We start from the raw sequence: 23,462 nt of genomic DNA on the forward strand, positions 1-23,462 counted from the left end.
GTAATAGAGCTAAGCCAACAATCATATGTACACCCAGTGTGGCAAGAGATGGTAGTGAAACTAGGATTCATACAATGTACAAATATAGGTTGGGAGGAGTGAATTGAAATCAGTGTTTTCGTCAACGATGACGATGACATAATTATTTCGTTGACGCCCCTATTTTTCATGACGAGCTAAACGCGATGAGCTAAACATGGCTCTTTGATGACTAAAACATGACTAGACCACTGTCTGTGGACTAGACGTGTGTAAGCTGTCGTTGACGAGATGAGACTGGACGAAAATGTTAGCAGTGTTGTGGGTAACGCCTTACAAAGTAACGCGTTAGAGTACTCTAATTACTTTTTTCGTGTAACTTGTAACGTAACGCGTTAGTTTCGTGCGTTAAGTAATCAGTAACTTCGTTATTTTTTTTAAAAAAGTAATCCGTTGCTTTAAGAATTACTCCGGATAAGGAAAGAAAAAAAATTCCGACTGCAGCCTGCTTTTTGTCAGACAGTACTGTGCCACCTGCGGATGTGTCAGCGGAAGCGCAGCGCTGTGATGATGCGTCTGTGCCCTGCTGACCTACGTTACCTGTGTGTGTGTGTGTGTGTGTGTGTGTGTGTGTGTGTGAGTGTTTTCGAACTGCCGGCAAGATGGCAGAGAGGACAGCTTTTGAATCGTGGAAGTACGCACATTATTTTCAATTCGCCAGCGAAAAGGACAAGAAAAACATAACGGTAAAATGCACACTCTGCGTTGGTGAAAAGCTTCTGTCGACCGCAAAAAATTCCACTTCCAATTTAAAAAAAAAAAAACATCTTGTATCCAAGCACCACTCTATCGCCTGGTATTGTTATCCTGCAGAGCTAATTTGGTTGGATGAATGACGTTATTCATTGTCAGGACTTCTCGGTGCATTTAAAGGAGGCTGTGTGTCGCTGAGTTGCAGCATGTGCGAGGCGCTGCAAACGGCTTTTAATTTTTGGTACCGCACGAGTACTCTAGCCCAAATTATGCTTCCGCGTTGACACAGCGCGTCCGTGCGTACGGACCTATTACGGACCTATTACGTCCTTGCGGACCCCCGTGCGTCCTACGCAAGGGCCAGACGTGCACCTCCCAAAAATCCTCGACGCGTGTCGAGGCGACGCAACAGCAACGCAGCAGCAACGCAGCAGCAACGCAGCGGCATTGGCTGTGATTGGTCCGCTAACTACATCCGCTGGAGACCGCTTTTCCGGTTTCCACTCATAAACATCATTGTCTCCTTTGTCGTGCCCTAATTTGCAATAGAAGTATTTCTTCCTCTGCTTGAATAATTTGGAGCTCCAACGCCAGTCTCTCTGTCTCGGTGTCCATCGTTCACTGTGACTACGACAAAAGCCGGAAGGTAAATAACTATACGAGGCGAGATACGTCACAAGAGTCTCGGTCGGTCGGTCACAAAAAATCATAGCGCCCTCTACCGGTGTGGCATGCATTTCGACACGTAAACCCCACGCAGAACCATCACGGTCTCACGACTGCGTCCAAGCAACTGCGTGGCCATTGCGTGACCATTGCGTGATCACTACGCGGAAGCATAATCTAGCCTTAACGCGTTACGAGGTAACGCTGTAACGTAACGGATTACTTTTAATTGATGGTTATGTTGTAACCTAACCTACTTTCCAAAGTAATTATACCCAACACTGAATGTTAGTGGGGTTAGGGTTTGACACTGAGGAGGATGATCCTCAGCCTTTGATTGAGGAAGACAAGGATCTATGTCAGATCATAAAGGAGAAGTTTGGCAGCCTTTTTCTTAAGTTAGAGAGCACCTTTAATGTGAAAAACAAGTGCATTGATGAAATTGTTAATGAGCTTCAATTCATATCATACACAGCATCAGTTCCTGTTATAAGAGAGTTGATTGAGTCTACTCTAAGGACCCATAGCTGTGAGTTGGACACAGCTGTAATCTCTGATTTGGTTAAAATTCTCAGCGAGGCACACCCAGTAAACTCAGCTTTGGCAAGCGATGGTCCCTTTTCAACTTCCTACAAGAGAAGACAATTCATGAAGGAGCATTTTTCAGTTGTTGAACCAAAAGACTTGATGAAAAAGAGGGCAAAACATTCCAGTATGTGCCAATATTGCAATCTCTATCACAGGTTCTGGACAATAAACATAATCAAGAAAAACTATTGGATACTGATAGAAATTCGGCAACAGCCTTACAGTACCAATCTCTTCATGATGGATCCAACTTCCGGAAGAATGATTTTTTCTCTGAAGAGGACAGACTTGGTCTTATCCTGTACATTGATGACTTTGAGGTGTGCAATCCTTTGGGAACTTCAAGGAAAAAACACAAAGTCACAGCTGTGTATTGGATCTTGGGAAACATTACAGCACAGTCTCAGAATTAACGTCCATTAATTTAGCCCTTTTGTGTAAGGCAGTGGACACCAAGACATTTGGACACCAGAAAGTGTTAGAGCCATTGGTAACGGATCTGAGGACTTAAGAAAGAGATGGCTTATTTGTTCCAGGTCTGGGAAAAGTTGTCAAAGGAACTGTTATGTGTGTGGTCGCAGACAACCTAGGAGCTCACTCAGTTGCAGGCTTTGTTGAAAGCTTTTCTTGTTGTTATGCTTGCCGTTTTTGTCTTACTGAGCAGTCTGAGTATCAGTCAAGAGAGGTGAGATCTGTTTTTTTTCAACAGAGAACCAAGGAGCAACATGCAGAACATGTTCAGACTGCTTTGTCCAGTCTGAATAATTCCCCGTGCTATGGTGTGAAAAAACAATGTGCACTGTCTGAAAAACTAGAGCACTTTCATGTTACATCTGGGTATCCTCCAGATGTATTACATGGCCTTCTTAAAGGCATCATTCCATTGGAATTGGCATCGTCTTTTGATGTCCTCATCAAGAAGAAGTATTTTTCTCTCATTGAACTAAATGATGTCTTCCATCAGTTCCCTTACAAGTGGAGTGATAAGACAAATCGCCCTTATCTTGTCCCCGGCAACTTTTCAAACCGTAAATCGGTGGGAGGCAACGCTCATGAAAATTGGTGCCTGCTACGTCTGCTACCTCTCATGATAGGTTTGAAAGTACCTGAAGATGAACCTGTGTGGCAGATGCTAATGACTTTGAAAACCATTGTGGAGCTTGTTATGTCACCAAGTCATACAGAGAAAAGCATTTGCTATCATGACAGTTTAATATCTGAACATCGCAGCAGACTTCGTGAAGCTTTTCCTCAACAGAAGCTCATCCCTAAGCACCATTTTCTTGGGCACTATCCCCAGCTTATCCGAGAATTTGGTCCTGTAGCTGCTCTGTGGACCATGAGATTTGAAGCAAAACACAGCTTCTTCAAGAGAGTTGTCAGACACACAGATTGTTTCAAGAATATCTTGCTTTCTCTTGCAAATAAGCACCAGCTCATGATTGCAAACCATCTTCACGAATCAAATGCAGTCAAACCATCACTCTTGGTTACAAAAACAACAGAGGTTTCTTTGGATATTCCGGAGGATGACATTAAAGACGCATTCAATTCAATTCAATTTTGAATGCATGCATTGAAGTGCAGATTTTCCAGGCGTCACAAGAGTACATATTGCTAACTCTGTGAACTGTTCAGGGACAACCTATGTTGCTGGAATGGTGGTGTGCCATAGTTCTACTGCTGGGTTGCCAGACTTTGCAGAGGTGCTACAAATTATGATAGTTCATAACACACCAGTGTTTGTCATCAGACTAAAAATGACATGGTACAATGAGCACCTTAGAAGTTATGAGTTGGAGAACACAAGCAATAAGCAAGTAATTGAGCAAAAGGATCTTCCAGATTTTTACCCTTTGGCAGCCTACACTCTGGCAGGAAGACGTCTGGTAACCTTGAAGAATCACATTTGTCTCCTGTATTAGTGGTCACAAATGCGGGATGTTTGTTGAAATTCGAGTTCAAATATTTTTCTCTGGACATTAAACATCCCTATCCTGTCTCCATCCACAGATGCATTCATAGGAGTTTTCAAGTTGAAAGCCTTAGGTGCTGCACAGATTATTCATCACATCTAATCATATTTGTAACAACCAGCATTTGTTTCTGGTCACAAATGCCTTAAATGACTTAAGGCTTAAATGAAAAAGTGCAGATAATGATCACATTCTAATGATTAGGCTAACATCAGCACACTGTATATAGTTGCAACTTCACATCAGAATGAATCTCTCAACAAACAATTTTTGTGTTTGTGATGCAGTTTTCTCTACCAGGATGGGCACTCCAGCAAAGCTCTGCATCATTTCTGGAGACGACGATGTTCGCAAACTCATTCTACCTGCAGGCATACCAGGCAGCCTCACAGACCTTATTTGTGCTATCAGAGATTCTTTTGATATGTCTGAGGATTTTTCTGTGCTTTACCAGGACATGGATTTCAATGGTCAGTTTTTCACTCTAACCAGCATTGGAGATGTGTAGGATAAGGCAACATTGAAAGTTGCGCCAGTAAAGCCAGTTGTCCTCACTCTCAATTCAGTGGAAAAAATAGAGTTTGACTCGCTTCCACCGCAAGAATCCTCTGATACCATCCCCACCCACTCATCATCATCGGACACCATCATTCTCTCCTCCCCTGATGAAAGCGGAACTTCCCGACGCTCTCAACCATGGCCAGCCAGATTTGAAATACCAACATTTTCCTTTGATGTAGAACATTTGCAGGCTGGAAACCATGCATTCCTCAAGGATGGTACCCTGCTCAACCACCCAAGTTTGACAAGCAGCATACTGGAGAAGCTTGCAGAGGTGGTTTTTGGATACACGGCATACCCCACAGGGATTCAAATTTTGACAGTGGTCGAAGCCTTAATTGAAAAGTTCCCATGTCTCAGGGAACCAGGGTCTTGAAATGGCCTTTTTGGGTGGCAACAGAGGATGAAATGGAATATGGGGAATTACCGTGCAAAGTTGAGAGGCCGTCAACTTGCCTGTCCAGAGCTGGAAGCAAACTCGCTGAAAAGACAGTGGTCAAAGGAGAATGGCTCAAGCAAAGGCATCAAAAAGCCCAACTACCTGCCTATACTAAGCGCAAAAACTTTCCTAGGTTTTCCCAAGTAAATATCACTCCACATTTTTTTTCACTGAGTTTTGAATAAATCTCCAACAGTGTCACCAGCAAAGCATCCCTACACCATCACACCAACTCCTCCATGGTTCACGTTTGGAACCATGCATGCAGAGACCATCCGTTCACCTTTTCTGTGTCGCACAAAGACATGGCGGTTGGAACCAAAAATCTCAAATTTGCACTCAGACCAAAGCACTGATTTCCACTGGTCTGCTGTCCATTCCTTGTGTTTCTTGGCCCAAACAAATCTCTTCTGCTTGTTGCTTTTCCTTAGTAGTAGTTTTCTAGCAGCTATTTGACCATTAAGACTGATTGGCGCAGTCTCCTCTGAACAGTTGATGTAGAGATGTGTCTGCTACTAGAACTCTGTGGCATTGATCTGGGCTCTAATCTGAGGTGCTGTTAACTTGCAATTTCTGAGGCTGGTGACTTGGATGAACTTATCCTCAGCAGCAGAGGTGACTCTTGGTCTTCCTTTCCGGGGGCGGTCCTCATGTGAGCCAGTTTCGTCGTAGCGCTTCATGGTTTTTGCAATTTTCCGGACTGACTTACCTTCAGTTCTTAAAGTAATGATGGACTGTCAGATGTAATGATGGACCAACCTGACTTCTGTACAACACAAATGATGGTCCCAACCCCATTAAGAAGGCAAGAAATTCCACAAATGAACCCTGATAAGGCACACCTGAGAAGTGAAAACCATTTCAGGTGACTACATCATGAAGCTCATTGAGAGAAGTCCAAGGGTTTGCAGCGCTGTCAACAAAGCTGCTACTTTGGTGGCTACTTTGAGGACTCTAAAATATGAATAATATTTGGAGTTATGTCAGATTTTTTGTTTACTACACAATTCCATGTGTGTTGAGTCATAGTTTTGATGCCTTCATTGATAATCTACAATGTAGTCATGAAAATAAAGAAAAACCATTAAATGAGAGGGTGTGTCCAAACTTTTGACCGGTACTGTAATCATTCATTCATTCATTCATCTTCTGTACCCGCTTATTCCTGTTAAGGGTTGCAGGGGTCTGCTGGAGCCTATCCCAGCTGTCATCGGGCGAGAGGCGGGGGTACACCCTGGACAGGTCTCCAGTCCATCGCAGGGCCAACAGAGAGAGACAGACAACCATTCACACTCACATGCATACCTACGGCCAATTTAGAATCACCAGTGAACCTAATGAGCATGTCTTTGGACGGTGGGAGGAAGCCAGAGTACCCGGAGGGAACCCATGCAGACACAGGGAGAACATGCAAACTCCACACAAAGGCCCTGGTACTGTAATCATGTCAATGTGAAAATATTTGTGGAATAAAATCACCATATGAAATAAAGCCGTATAACAAGAAAAACCTTGTGTGTGCTGAACGTTGTTGTTTTGTTTACTTCTATATTTTCTCTTGCACTGGTTCTTTAAGCCAAGCAGCCAATCAGAGTGATCTCTTTGAATAAGTTAGTTTGCAAAGCAAATGACTGCAGACAACATTGGCTTGGCGTGCCCTTACCTTAACTCTCACTCATCACAGTGATGTATTAACAATATTCTTAAATATAATATAAGCAACTGAAAAGTACAGTCAGAGTGTGAATTATCAAATTTTACAGCACATTCCATTTCCAAAACTCGTAATTTAATTAAGAATCTGGGCATCTGTTAAAGCTGTATGGACTGAAACTCTTGAAACTTCATTACACTGAAGACCTTTGATCTTGACCCATTTCTATTACAGGAATACTTATTCTTGTGCTCCAAATAATTAATTGTATAAAATATTAATGGAACAAAAACACTTTAATAGTAGAGCCTCTGTCTAGTTCTTTTGCAATGTATGAAGCTAACATCTGCACATAAATCAGAATAAAGGAGTGGTAGGGAAGAGCAGGAAGAAAAGGAGAATGAATTTACAGCGGACAGAGTAGAAGTAAATCCCAAATATTGTGATGTGTCAAACTGGGAAACAATACAGAGTCCATTTTGCCATTCTTGTTTTATTATTTTGTTGAAGCAGATGTATAATCAGTGTGACTTAACTAAAAACAAACAGAATAACTGGAAAAAATAAACTTCCTTATGCTATTGTGAATGAATGTGCTGAGAGAGAAATAAGTGCCATGGTGACTAGCTTTATTTGAGCAGCTTTGCAGTTGCCATTGAGGTCATGGAAGTCATGGTTGTGGTGATGGTGGGCACAGTGATGTCTTTGAAAATGGGCTGTGAGACACAAGAGTAGGATACTTTGTTCTCGCTGAGAGTCCCAATGATCATCTGCCGCATTTCCCTACTGGCATCACCTCGCACCGCAAGTAATGCCTGGATGTGTTCCTCCCTGTTGAGAGGAGGAAGAAACCCGAGTTAGAACTGAAGAAGCGTCTGGGAAGAGAGTTAAAACATCAGTTCATCAAGGAACTTCCGAAAGTCCAGTCACCCTTTCTAAGTAGTTGGGTGTTGGCTTATAGCATTATTATCTGTGGTATTCCACTTCTTATTAGGGGTCAATGCAAACGAAGTTGCAGGATCCCTACTGATTTTGTTGCAATTTTTATCATCATTATTATTATTATTATTATTATTATTCTAGCCCGTTCATCCAATTCTCACCAAACTTGGCATGTATCATTTATGGACAAAGATAATGAAAAGTTCTCTAAAGAACTTTAGCAGGGTTATTAATTACAAAGTTAATGGCTAATTATTTTTTTCTGGTGTGGCACAATATAACTCCAAAGCTAATATTTTGTGAGGTATGTACCCAAACCTAATCAAACTTCATATCACTGATAATAATATGATTCTGTACAAGCACCCCAACTTTTGTGACCCTTCGTCTCTAGGGGGCGGTGCAAATGCAACATTTCAATACAGTAGTCCCTCGCTATAACGCGGTTCACCTTTCGCGGCCTCGCATTTTCGCAGATTTTTTTTAGTGCAATTTTGCATGCTTTTTTTTTTTTTTTTTTTTTAACAGCGCATTGTTTTCTGCGTCCTGATTGGCTAAGGGAGAGCCCGCATGTCGTCTTTTGCGTCCTGATTGGCTAAGGGACTGTATACCATTGTCAATCAATCTCCTCCGTACAGTACAGAATGCGTTCAGTTTGCCAAATTTACATATACAGTATCTTTGATCGCTGGCAGTGTGACTGAAGTGCGGTATGTTTGCAAGTTATTGAGAAAAGTGTATAAAGTGTGTAGTGAGGGGTTTTGCAACCTTAAAACATTTATAATCATTGTAAAAAATAAAGCTGACTACTTCGCGGATTTCGCCTATTGCGGGTTATTTTTAGAACGTAACTCCCGCGATAAACGAGGGACTACTGTATCTCAAAAACTGCAATAGCTAACTTCATGAAATTTGGCACATACAATCTGTACAATATTAGGTAGACGCCGATCAAGTTGCGTGACATTACGTCTACAGGGGACGCTACAGATGACATTTTATATGACTTTTGAAGTATTCACCCAATCCTTATGAAACTTAGCAACCGTCATTATAATATGATTACGTACAATCATGCCAAGTTTCGGTCCATATGGGGCGCTACTGGTGACGTGTAAATATTTGATTATGCCTCTGCGTCCCACTCAGGGACGACTTGGCCACAACATGGACCCCTTTATGATCACTTGCGATCATCTAGTTAGGATTACACTTGTGGCAGCGCAACATTTTTTTTTTCTGCTAGCACAAAAGTACAGCTTTAGTTTTTGGTGTCATATGAAATACTGCATGCCATTTTCTACTATCTAATATCAGAGGCACTAAGTTAAAATGGTTTCAAAATGAATTTGTAAGTACTCATGAAGCTAGATGCATCTATGTGGTGTGCTGCACTACCACATAAGTGTGGGAAAAACACAAATGTCCAAGTTTCTGGTAATAAAAGCTGATATACCAAATTTGATGCTATGTAGAGTGCACTGCCTATTGACTATCTTTGCCTTTATAATTCTTTTGTAGCTCACACAATGTAGAGCTGTAGCTGTAAATGTTAATAAACTAATAGTTAGGTTTAGAAGCAGAATGGGATGAATTTGGAATGGATTCAGCAGGTGGCATTTAGACAATATGATAAATTTATGGTATGATATACAGTAAATTTGAAGTAACACAAAACTAAGCATCATAACAGCAATTTGATGTGCGCTCAGTGGGATTATACCCTGTAAACAATGTGGAGAATGTGAGGATTATTTTTCTGGTTTACCAGATTCAGTTCAAAATAGATATTGTCTAACCAACAAAGATATGCCTAACCACCTGATATCAGGGTATTTGGACACCAGGGTGGTGACCTCCAGGAACAGCAGTGTTGGGTCAGTCAGCTTGAACACTTCAGCGATGGCAGTGATGGCACCGCAAAGCCGGTCTGTGTCTTCACCCTACATTTGACAGTCAACCAAAGTTAGGTTTTCTTTTCATTAACACATCAACTGTTCAACATTATTTCTATACAGACCAAGCAGTAAAAGTAGAACAACCACAGTAAATGCAATTTCCCATCAATGTGTACACTTGATTTACCCACTGTACTGCTGTGTGCTGGAAAGTGTTTTGGCTGCTTTAATGTGGGTTAGCAGAACTGTTGTAGTCCCCACAATGATTAATTATAGTTGGATGGTTTTTATTAGCCTTTACTGGTACATACACAACAGCCTTGACTATACAGGCTTTAAGTGAATAATGTTGCACTAGAAAATAAATCATTAGAGATGTAAACTTACTGCAGCCAGTTTTCTGAAGAGGAACTTGAACTGATCAGCTTCTTTGATCATCCTTTCGGCTCCCTCCTTCCTCTCATCCGCAGTTTTAAAGGTGATTCTCTTCTGCATCACTGCTTTAATGTACTCTACCACCACTCTGCGCAAGGCCTCGCTTGTCATCTCCTGCACAAACCAGTCCAGTAGATAAGTGCTCAATGTTTTACCACAGCTCAACAGGACTGAAACTCTTATCCAAAGTCTACTGGTTCCATTTCATACCATGATCACATTTTTTTCAATTGCAATTCTTTACATATTTCTGGATACAGAAGTTTTAGCATACCTGATTGAAGGGTTTCTTGATTTTATTGAAGTCATTGAAGTAGTCCTCCACTGTCACACAAATAGTGTCCACAGCATGAGAGCCTGTCAGCCACTTCCTGGTTATCAGCTCATTCAGGTGATGCTGTATAACAAAGCAATTGAATGCAATATAACATTTTAATTAGAACATGACTACAATAATATCGTTTTTGTCCATTTTTATGAGAGGTGAAGTGAATGACACCGGTTATCTTAGTATGACAGATCCTGTCAGTGGGTGTTATATATTAGGCAGCAAGTGAAGCAAGTGATCATTTTGTCCTCAAAAGTGATGCCTTAGAAGAATAAAAATTGGGTACAGAAAGTTTTGATTAACTCTGACAAAGGACACATTGTGATGGCTAGATGACTGGGTCAAAGCATCTCCAAAAGTGCAGCTCTTGCAGAGTGTAGATGGTACCTTCACATTTACCACCTACAGTACTGCTTAACAGTATTTGTGCTCCTCACAATTTTTGACATTTCTGCATAAAAATGACTCAAAACATCAGCATAGTTTTACACAAGCCCTGAAAGTAGACAAAGAGATCCCAATTAAACTGATGAAACCAAATTATTATACTCATTTGTACATATCTGTGAGTTGTAAAAGTAACCAAACCCATTTTCAGTATCTGGTGTGACTTCCTCGTGCAGCAATAATGGCAACTAAATGTTTCTGGTAACTGCTAATCAGTCGCGTACAGAGACTGGAAGAAATTGTACCCTATTTTTTCATGCTGATGCTGGTGGGCTTCCTCACATGAACTGCCTGCTTGAGCATTTCTATTGGATTAAGGTCAGGACTTTGACTTGGCCAGTCCCAAACATTCATTTTGTTCTTCTTTAACCATTCTTTTGTAGAACAACTTGTGTGCTTGGGGCCATTGTCTGACACAGTTTCTCTTAAGATTCAGCTCATAATTCCCTGGTATAATTCCAACTTAATTGGTCCATCAATGATGACAAGTCGCTCAATCCAGATGCAGCAAAATAGACCCAAACAAGGACATTACCACCCCCATGTTTCGTAGACAGAATGAGGTTCAGATACTGGAACGCAGTGTTGTTTCATCTCCAGACAAGACTGCTCTCATTTAAAACAAATAATGCTACCCTGGTTTCATCTGTCCACAAAACATCTTCCCGTTAGTCTTCTGGCTTGTCTACATGATGTTTAGAAAACTGCAGATGGGTTGAAATGTTAATTTTAGAGAGCGATGGCTTGGTCCATTCTACCTTGCACACCATGATTGTTCAGTGCTCTTCTGATGTTGATCATCAGGATGGAAAAGGTTATAAAACCATCTGTAAAAATTTTGATTCCAAGCTCTTTTTCAGAGGTCCCCTGCAAGCTCCTATGTCCACTTTGTACACTTCCATGTGTTGTGAAGATCACACTGAGACAAATCCCTGATTTTTTTTTTTTTTTTTTTTCACCAAAACTGGGTTCTGAACAAGACCCAAGAATTTGAGGGTTCCATTTACCTCACCTCACAGATATGCAATACTGGCTCATTTTCCTGAATAAAGAAATACAAAAGTATAATATTACTGTTTCATTTGTCTGGTTCTGACACATTTTTTGTGTGAAAATGCACTAATGTTTTGAGTAATTTTTATGTAAAAATGTAGTAAATATATATTTTATATGTAGTAAACGTCTACATTTTTCATTGCATTACAACATTTTTGTAAATACAGTCATCCTTTGTGCTAACATTTACAAGAAGTTTATTATCTTTAGGGCTGAAACGTAGAGTCGTCTACGTAAATACGCTGATTTCCATAGAATATGTTAATGCTTCACTGTGTTTAAAAAGCCCTTATACATATGTCAAAAGTTAGGGAAACAGGGACCAGACACTTGGGTCATGGTAAATACTTTATACACAGTCTATGGTTTGCACACACTGTGGTCGAGTTATGTCTGTTGACGGCCTTTCTTACTTCAAGGTCTAGGAAGACTTCATCCAACAGGAACTGACAACCTTCCTTGGCCACTTCATTGAGTGTCTTCTCTATGGCAGCATCACTGTCAGTGGGCGCCGAGGACTGCGAGTACTTCCTCTTCAGGCTGTTGATGGACTCTCTGAGGAAATCATGGGAAAACTATTAATAGGCACTGAACCCCGGAGTGTTTAATATTAAATAAATACAAAAGACATCATGAAATACGTGTTCCTTGTTTTTCAAAACAGTTTTGTCTATATCATTTTATTTCATTACATACCCCTTAAATTCAAAAAGCCATTTTCTTTTTTTGTGAGCCATGTCTATGACTAGAGCTCTCCTCTAATACTTTGCATATACCACCGAGTGCAATTTTAGTACAATGGAGACACTGCCTTCGCCGGTCACCTCACCCAGCACACCTTCACCAACTTCATATTATGTAAATTCACCTGTGCCATCTCTGGCATACTCGCAGAAAACAATATTTGCATCTAATCTCCACCTTGCTTTGCACATTAGTAAAATTCTTAGTTGTTTTCATGAATCTCCATAGAACACCAGTGTTCACTGGGCTCAATTTTTTTCAAACTAACAAGGTGTTTCACATTGTCCCTTTTTTGTAACTTTACGCCTGCATATAGAGTGCAGATCCAGGCTGATCCACATGTACACATTTCTGGATGTACTTTGATTTTGCATTAAGGTGGGCATTCACACACAAAATATGATTATCTTTTGGTGCATACCCATTTTGTAGAGCCACCTCTTCCCGATTTGATTGCTACACACCACACCATCTCACCACAATCATTATTATTGATCCTCAGGCACCTCAGCCCAGATAAAATCAAAAAGTTAGACTTGTTTTACACATTGGATAATTTTTAGCATCAAGAATTTAATCAAATTATATTTGATTATATATCGGACAGGTTTTGTTAAAGGGAAACTACTGTTTTTTACAACCTGGACCTTATTTCTGGCATAAAATACAATCATTTACTCACCCATATAACTTTTGTGTCATTTGGAGTCATTCGGACGATATTTACATCTGTGTATATCGTGGGAGTGACTGGGGCACCGAAACGCTCTAAATAACGCATTATCTGCTGTGAAACTCGTTCATTTCACCAATATTTTGTTATGATACGCTAGTGCTATTCCTCGTTGAGTCCAGAGTTACCTGTTATCATCATTCAGGGTCTGTAGATTGATCTGTAGATTGACCTGGATGATTTCCAGCAGATAATGCGTTATTTAGAGGCTGCGTTGCGGTGCAACAGTCATTCCCACTATATGGATATACGCAGATGTAAATATCGTCCGAATGACTCCACCAAAGTTATATAAATTAGTAAACGATCGTATTTTATGCCAGAGATAAGGTCTAGGTTGTAAAAAATGGTAGTTCCCCTTTAACCAGAATTTTGTTAAAATGTATATATCGTTCAAGCATAAAAATATACCATATGTAGTACCTATGTAAAAATATATTTTAATTATATTAAATTCAAGAAAGCTTATCATTTTGAAAGCAGGCCAAAATACACACCGTTGTCCTCTATACAGTCTGTGCCACCAAATTGTATGCAACACTAACAAACAGCCATAATGATAAACCAGCAGTGCAAGCCCATACTCTAAGAGCTGAAGGCATTAATGTGCCATTCTAAATTGCTGACAGTGTATGCTGGACAGATCCATAAATGGCCTTTTCTTTAACACATGTCCAACAGTATTTAGGATGCTCTTTTTGTGAATTTGAAATTTACATTTATGCAGATTATAGAGTTTATATAGTACTGCTTATTCTGTCTATTCATCTAGTAAAAAAATCATGTAATTTTCCAGATCCAGAGATTTTTGTATTTCCACCAGTAATATTAATATTTTCAGTGTGTGGCTTGGTGATCAATACACACAAAAAATGTGGACACTAGTTTATGTACAGAATTAATTCTTACTTGAATGTCTGGCAGTTGTTAATGATGGCTATCATGTACTGTACGTAACACTGAGGAAGCTGCCTGTCTCTCAGATGCTCCTCTTTGTAGGTTACGGTCTCCTCCCTGTACCTGTACAAACAACACACACATCTGTTAGGTTCACATAGTAATTGTTACAATGCCTTCTCCTTAATTTGCATTTTACAGATTCTCTACATTTTTGGAAGCAGGGTTGTCTCAATCTTAACATTTTACAAAAATGATTGTTGACAATATGGTACAGAGAAAGTTGTATGCGTCATCTTACCGTTACACAAACTGTTTAATCTCTTTTCCATACTCTATGTTATGACCTAACCTACTGTAGCCAGTCTCAATTCTTATCAAATATGAGTCTGGTAACGCACCATTTAAATTTTATTATGGGGCGACTCTAAACTGTTAAGGAGGAAAACAAAAATACCTCTGCACGTAATTGGTCAACAATTTGTTGTCAACAGAATCAAGTCGACAGTGCTCTGATAACTTGAATGACTACCTTGCGGTCTTCTTTCCATCACTGCATAAAGCCCGCTCAGATGATTTGATTGATCTTATCAGAGAAATTCCAGACCGTAATTGGGAACACAACAGTTAATTTAACTTCAATCACATTTTGTGTGTTAACCCAGCCGTGTGTCTACCAGTTAAATAATGAAAATAAAGAGACACCCTTGCCACATGTAAAATATAATATTGGGTATGTAGCTGCTGAGGGCAGAGTGGCGCAACAGAAGCATGCTAAGCCCATAACCCAGAGGTCAATGGATCGAAATCAGCCTCTGCTACACGTAATTCTCTATAGTTAGTACTGATGCCCTCTACTACCGTCTTTCTGAAAGGGATAGCTGTTTTTCTAAAGGTGCAGTGCAACAATTTTTCTTCTTAGAAAATAAGACCAAAGATGGATAGAGCTTTTAACACTGTAGCAACAATTAATATGACTTAGGGAAGAGAATACACATATTTTATATGCAGGTAGATCACTTTGACTTGGTCATTGTAAAAGTAGCTTGCAAACCAAAAAAGCGTGGGCACCCCTGCTCTAGAGGACAAGTGTTTACAGAAAATGAATGAATGAATGTAGCTGTTGTCTCAGTTACATGGACTTTGTTTGGAGGATTTTCAGATACAGACACTCCAGAGGGATTTGTTAGAATTAATTAGGGCGTTTTCATTTTGTTTTGAGCCATTGATACCATAGTGTTACAAGGTTGCATTTAGCCTTGGTTCAGTTTGTGTTCAGAGGGCAAGCGAGTTTTGTAATTAGTCATATTTTAGTCATATTTTGGCAGGGAAGACTGGCTATCACAGGATAATCTAATCTACAACACATAGGTCAATATTTTTTAAGAGTGGCATGATTTCTGTTAGCTTAGTATATTAGTAACAAAACTCATTTTTATTAAAATGAGGGTTTGGAGACACTTGGCTTTAATCTGTACTACCTACTAACCTTTGTGCAATACACAGTAGGTCACTCCCTCCTTGATGTTTATTACATCTTCCTGGCATTACTGTCACAATCAGGATAAAATGTTTTTTTGTCTGTGCAATAACTTGTGCTGTTGACCTCTGAGCACTATTACACAGACATTTGTCTGGTTGAAAACTCACTAGAGCAGATGCTTAAGGCTAAAATAAAATAAAAGACCTATAAAACCAAACAATGCATTTCTGTTTACAATCCACACAAACTGTTTAAGTAAGCCATAAAAATTGACATCTGTTTTTACTGTAAATCCCATAGGTTTAGGAGACAGTCAAAGAAAGTAAAAAAGTAGGGGGAAAAAAATACCTGATAAGGAAAGTATTCATCTGTTTCAAACAAAGTTTCAGAACTTGTTCTTTGAAATCCCCATCAATCTGTGCAGCAACTTGCAGATTCTGCTCAAACATCTGATGAAGAGTTGAGAGACGATACAGTGCAATCAGAGATGAGTGAGATGAGTATTGTCACCTGCAAGTAAAAGCTTTCTTTGCAAGAACACAAAGTAAACACTCAGTGGACTAATAATGGTTAGGGTAAATTAAATTGCACAAATAGGGCAGCTCATGTAGAGTGTGTGTGTCTTGAATTGCATAACTCTGTACTTTCTGTGCATTTGCCATTTTGTGTGCAAAAGTGCATTCACACTGACTGAGTATGGAAACATCCAGAGCACTTTGAGAACCCATATGAAGTACTCCTAACAGTCAAAATCAATCAATACAATACATGGTACTAACAGAGACACAGTCATAGGAAGGGTACTGCAGAGGTCTGTGTCACCTGAAAGACAATGGCAGGCAATGTGGTCTGGTAGTAACCATCTTGGTCAGCTTCAGGCTCAGTTTCTTTCTGCCAGTCCTTCTTATCGGTTTCCAGGGCCTTCCGCAGCCAGCCTGTAATATTAGACTGAAGACATGGCCAGTCAAAAAGAATATAAGCTCACTCTTAACCAAAACATGGGTTTTGGATACTTAACATCTTAACTGATGTTTAAAAACGTTTATTAGACACTGTGCAAGGGAAGTAGAAGACTTAAATTACCTTACTGTCATTAGATGTTCAAGAACCAGGTGTATTTTAAGTGCAGTGCTCACAATTTAATTGTGTGGGGATTTAGAATAAATAAAGTGAAATGGATTTGGTGTTCCTGTTGTGCATGGTGCTTACTGTAAAAGTCTTGACGTATTTGCTGAGCAGGTCATCAACTACATCCTGAGGCAGCAGAGGGTCAAGCTGATTGATGTCACACTCTGAACAGAGCTCTGGATGACCCATCATCTCCATGCTAAAACATACACATGCACACATACACAGATTCTATAACTATCAGCGCCTCATGACTGCGATAACACACTATGTGTTATATATAAAGCTTCAGAAAAGGCTAATGTTTTAAGACATCTGGTTCTTGAAGATTTTTTCTGGCATGAAGTAACCAGCTCAGAAGTTTGAACGGCTGTAGGAAAAAATTATTTGTACCACTGAAATGTTTAGGCTGTTCTGAGACGATTTGTACAGTTAAACCCACAGACATGAACAAAGATTGTCAAAGTGTGTTTTTATCTGTGTACCTTTTGTATGTGTTGAGGACCCAAGTTAGCAGGGACACAATTTCATTAGCCTCCAAGTCCTCAGAGGCCAATTCTTTGACACGAATGGACACAGCGTTGTGGTAGAGACTGTAAAACCTATAACACACACACACACACATATATACACACACAGATTTAACTCTACAATGACATACAAGTCGTCAGAATATAGCTACTAGCCTCCTACCTCTCATGTTGCCACATCTCATTTCAGGTTGAGTTTTTTCCAGTTTAAAGCATAATTGGTCCTGAAATGGCACTGAGGCTCTGATTTGCACCCCCTGTTTTCTCACCCCTTGAAATGACTGATGTAACTATTATATAAGCTCAATATACAGAATTGAAAACATTATTAAGAATTTATAATAGGTAGTGTTTCAGACAGTTTATAAACCCTCTAACTGATAGACTAACAAAAATGTATGATTTTTTTTTTTAAATTAAAACATAGAAGTCCGGAGGGGCAGGTAAAAGATACACAGTCATTCAAAGTATATTGTATATAAAGTAAATTTGGCAACTTACAGTTTACAAACAATGACAACATGTTTTATGAACAGAAAAGGTGTAGTTAGATGAATCATCATTAGACAAAGACTGGCATTTCAGTGGATGTCAAATATTTAGAGAAGCACATTGGCCATTATTAATAATTTGGGGTAGTTATTTGGGTGTTGTGTGGTGTAAATATAGCCTCTAAAGCAGCCTTTTCTACTTATATACATCATGGCATCTGTGCCTCTGGCTTTAAACCATTTCACTGAAAATACAACAACTACATTCTCTTAATATATACAAGTATGGCTTTCATGAAGTGAGAATGATTATGAATATCATTTCAAAGTAGACTGCCACTGGGTAAAAGGTCTTTGAATAGGTTGTTATTCACTGATCACAATTAGTGTTGCAGCATTAGTTACAGGTCAGAGGATTATCAAATACAAACCGTAGAAACCCACAGATAATACTAGATTTTTTCCAAAAATCCTTGTCACACTAACACAAAGATTTCACCTCACACTCCACTCCTCAGATTAAAACAGGCCTGTAGTTTGGCATTGTGTATCATGGCTGGGACTGCCTTGCCATTTGTTCTGTAGAACAAGGCTTGTGGCCACTTACACAACTACAATTCTGCTAAACGGCCACGCTCTCCTCTTAAGTAACTTACTTTAAAATACAAACAGACATCCTAATCTGTGATTCACAGCAAATCATATCTACCATCATTAGCAGCAGTGAGCAAGAAACAATTACTACCACGATGACACTACATTTTCTTCATGAAATGCATCTTTTTCTCTTGTTTCAATTTATTACCTGTTGAAAGTGTTGTAGTGTGGGGGAAAGCACTGCACCATGAGATTCTTAACTACAATGAGGTCATCCAGAACATATTTCCTGGTTATTTCTAGAAGACGAACCAGCCACATTTTATCAGTCTCTCTTGTTACTGCTTGGGTGCCCTCAATGCGGGTGCTGACCGTACCCTCCAACACCTGCATCAGAAATATATCAATCTTGAGAAAAGAGTAAATGATTTGGTGATTGTTAATTGTGTAATTGTTGATGAAATAGATACCAGGGAAGAATGGTATAAGCGGAACAGCAGGGAAATTAAGAACAGTCAGAATTGTATGGATAAAATGGAAAATAGGAGGACAGGTTGGATAAGCAAAGGGAGAAGAACATAATAGAATGAACCATGCGTACACACAGATTTGCACTCAGTTGTCCACATACCCAAATTAAAAACTTTTGGGTGATTCATCTACTCTGGATGCTACTTTTTCCCTATTAGGAAAATAATCTTTGTTTATTGTTTTCAATTAATCCTTTGGTTAACTAGAGTTAAAGTCGGTCAGAGTTCTAAAGAGTTTCTTAAGTTACCTCATGAATCGGCTGTTCAGTATAAATGGAACACAGTTCAGCTCTCTAGCAGGATAATGTGCCCTGCCACAAAGCAAAAATAATTCAGGAATGGTTTGAGGATGACAACAGTTTGAGGTGTTGACTTGGCCTCCAAATCACCAGATCTCAATCCAATTGAGAATCTGTGGGATGTGCTGGACAAACAAGTCCAATCTAAGGAGGTCCCACCTTGCAACTTACAGGACTTAAAGGATCTGATGCCAGATACCACAGTACACCTTCAGGAGTCTAGTGCAGGCCATGCCTTGACTGGTCAGGGCTGTTTTGGCAGCAAAAGGGGGACCGATACAATATTATGATAATGTACATTATGTTATGCCTGTTCAGTGTAATATGCAAAGGGGTTTCCTACTCTCATGTTCATGCAGGACGCCTTCATAGAGCAGTTGTCGGTTGCAACTGTCATTCTTCATGATTTCACGTCCTGTTTTTATAACGTCAAATAACGAAAACAAAACTTCTCAGAAACACACACATCAGCATACATCAGCATTATAGTAACCACCTTAAATGACAAAACTATCCTAGATAAAAAAAAAAAAAAAAGATGTGACGTTTACTTTAGTGTTTCAGTTGGGCCCAAGTCGCATCTACTAACATAGAGGTAGATAAGAACAGATTTGGCTGAGTAAGAACAAATACAATAGAAAAATCTGAAAACATTCATGCATGGTGCCCAATCACTCAGATGAAGACATCAAAGAAGTTAAAACATATTGATGAAGGAACCATTCTCCTTATAAACAGGTTAGATAGAGACGGCTAATTAAAAGCTACTAGTTGGTATCGTCATCCTTTCGCTGACCTGAAACATCTTGTCCTTCCACCGTTTGGGTCGCCCAGGGGGGATGAACCCAGTCTGTTTCTTTCGGTCAACCATACGTCGATCAATCTTTTCCTCCCGCTCAATGATTCGAACGACTGACACCAGCATGGTGGGGTCACGACGAACTGTTACCATGGCTCTTTGCAGTACCATCCATAATTGCTTGGCCAACTCATCTGACAAACCCTGAACCTAAAGGAGTACAGTGACAAGCTGAAAACAACTTTTGAATTGTTCACTAGAGAGAACATCAGCTCAGGAAAAACAAAACTGCTCAAAAACAAGACATTAGCTGCAAACTGCACTACACACTACTTAGGCTCCTTGTTTGCAAGTAAACAGATAGTTTCCAATGAGCAGTCAGGTTTAATTATTTTGTTTTTGCAACAGGAAAATTCTGCTTACTGCAGTTTATAATACAAGGTTCTCCTGCAACAGAAGCAACTCTCTTACATCTTCAAAGTAGATGGAGATTAGGTTCATGTCGCTGGTGTTCTTGCTGTCCATACGGTACTGCTCATACATGAGGTCATCCCGTGAACATTCCAGCTCCATCAGCTTCCGGTGGGCCTGCAGCAGCTCTGCCTGCTCTATCAGCTGCTGTGTATCTGACACGATCTCTGGCACTGAACACAAAGCAAAGATACAGAGAGTAAGCTAAAAAAAAAAAAAAAAAGCAAAACATGTAGTTTAACTAAACTTACCAGAGAAAATATTTTTTAGGTTTTCCACAGCAGAGGCCAGCTGACTGTGCTGAACAACAGCATCTTTGACGTCTTTTAGGTTCTCTATGGTGTTGATGCTCTGCCTCCAGTCTTTGCTGACATCAGCCAGTGAACTCTGGATGTCTTTGACATCCAGCAGGGCACTGTGCAGCTGGGTCAATCCAGTCCGTACGCCATCCAACTGAGACTGAATGGCAGCCTGAAGGAGATGAGAAAATATGTTAATTACTAGAGTTAGTCTCACTATTAATAGAACTGCTTCTGAACGGAGTGCTCCGGTCAGAACTTTTTGCAGATGATCAGTGATTGTGGATTGTGGAAGGCACTGTTTGCCTATACTGATCACCAATCAGAGGGTGTGTCTGAAGCCACTTCAAAAAATAAAATAAATAAATACTTATTTTGACTCACTTATATGCACTGTGTGGTTCCAAAAAGGGGTATGAAATCACTATAATGTGTTTGTTATACATAACTCAGGAATACTGAACCTAATGCATAACAAATATAGCACTGCTTTCATCTGGAATAAAATGCTTATTATAAATAAAATAAAAAAATTTGGAAAAATGTGGAAAAAACATAAACATGCACAGAACATAATTGTGCGGACGTCACAAAAATAAATTCCATTAGGCAAATAGAAGGAATAATAAACCTTGTTATCTATCTGCTCATTTAAATTCCAGCTGGCTGATGGACATAACAAAAAGCAGCAGTCTTTATAAATGTACTCCTTTTTAACAACAGAAGACAGTCTTCGCCTTGTATGCAATATGACCTGCAGAGCTGAAATGTCACTCACTATCAACACTCGTACGCGGTGCACATAGGTAGACTTGTACCGCTTGGGGTAAAGCAGAAAAGCAGCTTTTGTTGTTCTGTGAAAAAACAAGCAGCATGAGTCCTTTGAGGGATGATTATCAGTGTCTGACCTCAAAGGAATGGGCACAAACTCACACAGAAACACTCCAAAATCTTGTGAAAAGCCTTCCAAGAAGAGTGGAAGCTGTTATAGCTGCAAAAGTGGGACCAATTCCATATTAAAGTAATGTAAACGTAATTACTGTCCCTGTTGGTGTAATGGTCAGGTGTGGCCAAATACTTTTGTTCGTGTAGTATAATTAGAAAGAGAGTAAAAACTGTACTGTGTGTAAACACGTTACCTTGAGCCTGGCTTCCACAGAAGCCTTTTTGCGTGCCTCTCTTCTTCTGTACTGCTCCACTTTATCCAGCTGGTCTGATCTCTGCAACATCCCTGCCACACGCTGGACTGCCGTCGCAACTGCCTCCCTACTTGTCTCCTCCATGGTGTTGTTCAATATTACAAAGGTCCCAGTAGTGTCAAATGGCTTCGAGCAAATATTTAGTTCATGAGCTGAAGAGAAAATTACAAACCGTCAGCCGTCGTTTCCTCCACACAACCAATACTTTAGTGTTTATGGAGCATTGTCGTGAACAGCATTTTTATGGCCTTGCGAGACAATTAAAAGCAAATAAACTAGGGAGTCGCTGTACAAAGTTTCACCGCTGAACATAAAGGGAACTGAAAAAGAATGCATACGATTAAGTACAACATCTGAAGTCAAAACTGGTATCTACGAGTTCTAGAGAGGAAAGGAGGATATTAAATTCCAGTAAATGATACAGTGCCAGGGCACAACCGTATTTTTTTGATGTTGTTGTCAGACATTGTTAGACGTCTGCAGCCGATGTACTACCTACATCCGGGTTAGTGTTGACAGTGTATTGAAAGCAAGCGAGTTAGAAATTACCTAACGTAGCGTTTTTGTTTTGTTTTGTTTTTTACAGCTAAACCACAGCAGCCTCTTCACCAAGATATTTAATGCATAAAACAACCAGCTAAACATACAGATTAATGTAAATCGCCTTGTTAGATATATTTCATATCATAGGCTAAGCTAACGGAAGGACACGAGACGGCTCACACTGTCCGCGCATTTCAAACTGTTTCGCCCCACAAATCGAAGAAAACTGCTTACCCCGTGCCCTTATGTAACAAACATTATTTAATATTTATGTCAAACGGACTTATGTTGTCGTTGTTCCGGCAGGTTGGAGTTACGCGTTCGAGCTCTTCTTCTTCCTTCCCTTGTTTTACGGATCGTGGCACTAGCTTTAAAGCGCATTACCGCCACCTACAGGTTCATAACCGCAGTCAATGTTCATAACCCATATGTGTAGACTCGATGAAGATTCAATATTGATACAGTAAAAATATGCTAATGTTTCACATGTGATGAAGTACACTAGTGAAAAAAAAATGCATGCTAGTCTTTAGATTAGATTAGATTAAATTGCGTCTTCATGAATATTATTTAGCATTCGTTTCAGAGTGCTGTTGATTCATCAATGTTTTCATTTTGGAGGCTGGGGTTTGCTGGGAGCAGGGCCGGAGTGGGACTCATTTTCAGCCCTGGAGTTTCATGCTTCAGACCGGCCCACTTTAGATCACGACCTATTATATTAAAATAATGTATTTCTAACATGTTAAGCCTACAATAGCGCACTGTTCTCTAAAGCCTTGTAACTCCGTGTATGTTTTCTAAAATAATTCCAATTCAGTGGAAGTAATGGTTGCTTACTATCATTTGGGCATAGAAAGTGGTTTCAACATCTTCATTGGTCGTTTTATTGAAAAAGCTGCCGATTGTTGCACATTTGGCTGCATCTGTCTCCAGTGCTTTTCTCTTTTTAATTCTCGCTTTTTCTGCGCCACCCTTGCTCTTTTTATTTTCCATTTTG

At 39.8% G+C, this 23,462-nt stretch overlaps 1 protein-coding gene across 2 annotated transcripts; it reads right to left on the minus strand.

The window, feature by feature from the left end:
• Positions 1-7,089: 7,089 nt before the first annotated feature.
• Positions 7,090-22,819, minus strand: exoc3 (exocyst complex component 3). Of its 2 annotated transcripts, none has more exons than XM_084545830.1 (16): positions 22,700-22,819; positions 21,863-22,074; positions 20,676-20,895; positions 20,425-20,597; positions 19,951-20,163; positions 18,534-18,712; positions 17,193-17,309; positions 16,789-16,906; positions 16,402-16,527; positions 15,928-16,028; positions 14,109-14,219; positions 12,136-12,277; positions 10,166-10,288; positions 9,844-10,005; positions 9,380-9,501; positions 7,090-7,447 (listed from the first exon to the last, which is right to left on the minus strand). In XM_084545830.1, exons 2-16 carry the CDS (start codon positions 22,004-22,006, stop codon positions 7,246-7,248), a joined length of 2,253 nt encoding a protein of 750 aa, XP_084401956.1. In that variant the 5' UTR covers positions 22,007-22,074; positions 22,700-22,819; the 3' UTR covers positions 7,090-7,245. The 2 variants fall into 2 exon arrangements, with proteins under 2 accessions (XP_084401956.1, XP_084401957.1); XM_084545831.1 differs by having other exon boundaries at positions 22,749-22,798.
• Between the last annotated feature and the right edge of the window lie 643 nt (positions 22,820-23,462).

The sequence above is a fragment of the Chelon labrosus genome, assembly GCF_963514085.1.
Source record: "Chelon labrosus genome assembly, chromosome: 6".
In the NCBI taxonomy this organism is placed as follows: Eukaryota; Metazoa; Chordata; class Actinopteri; order Mugiliformes; family Mugilidae; genus Chelon; species Chelon labrosus.

Bases quoted from the DNA above. Each gene is read 5' to 3' on its own strand.
- exoc3 (XM_084545830.1), bottom strand. From the start codon at position 22,006: ATGGAGGAGACAAGTAGGGAGGCAGTTGCGACGGCAGTCCAGCGTGTG. The intron at 16,907-17,192 runs GTACACAGATAA...TGTATGTTTTAG, and splicing joins GTCCTCAACACATACAAAAG to CATGGAGATGATGGGTCATC. The intron at 14,220-15,927 runs GTATTTTTTTCC...TTGTTTGTACAG, and splicing joins ATGAATACTTTCCTTATCAG to GTACAGGGAGGAGACCGTAA.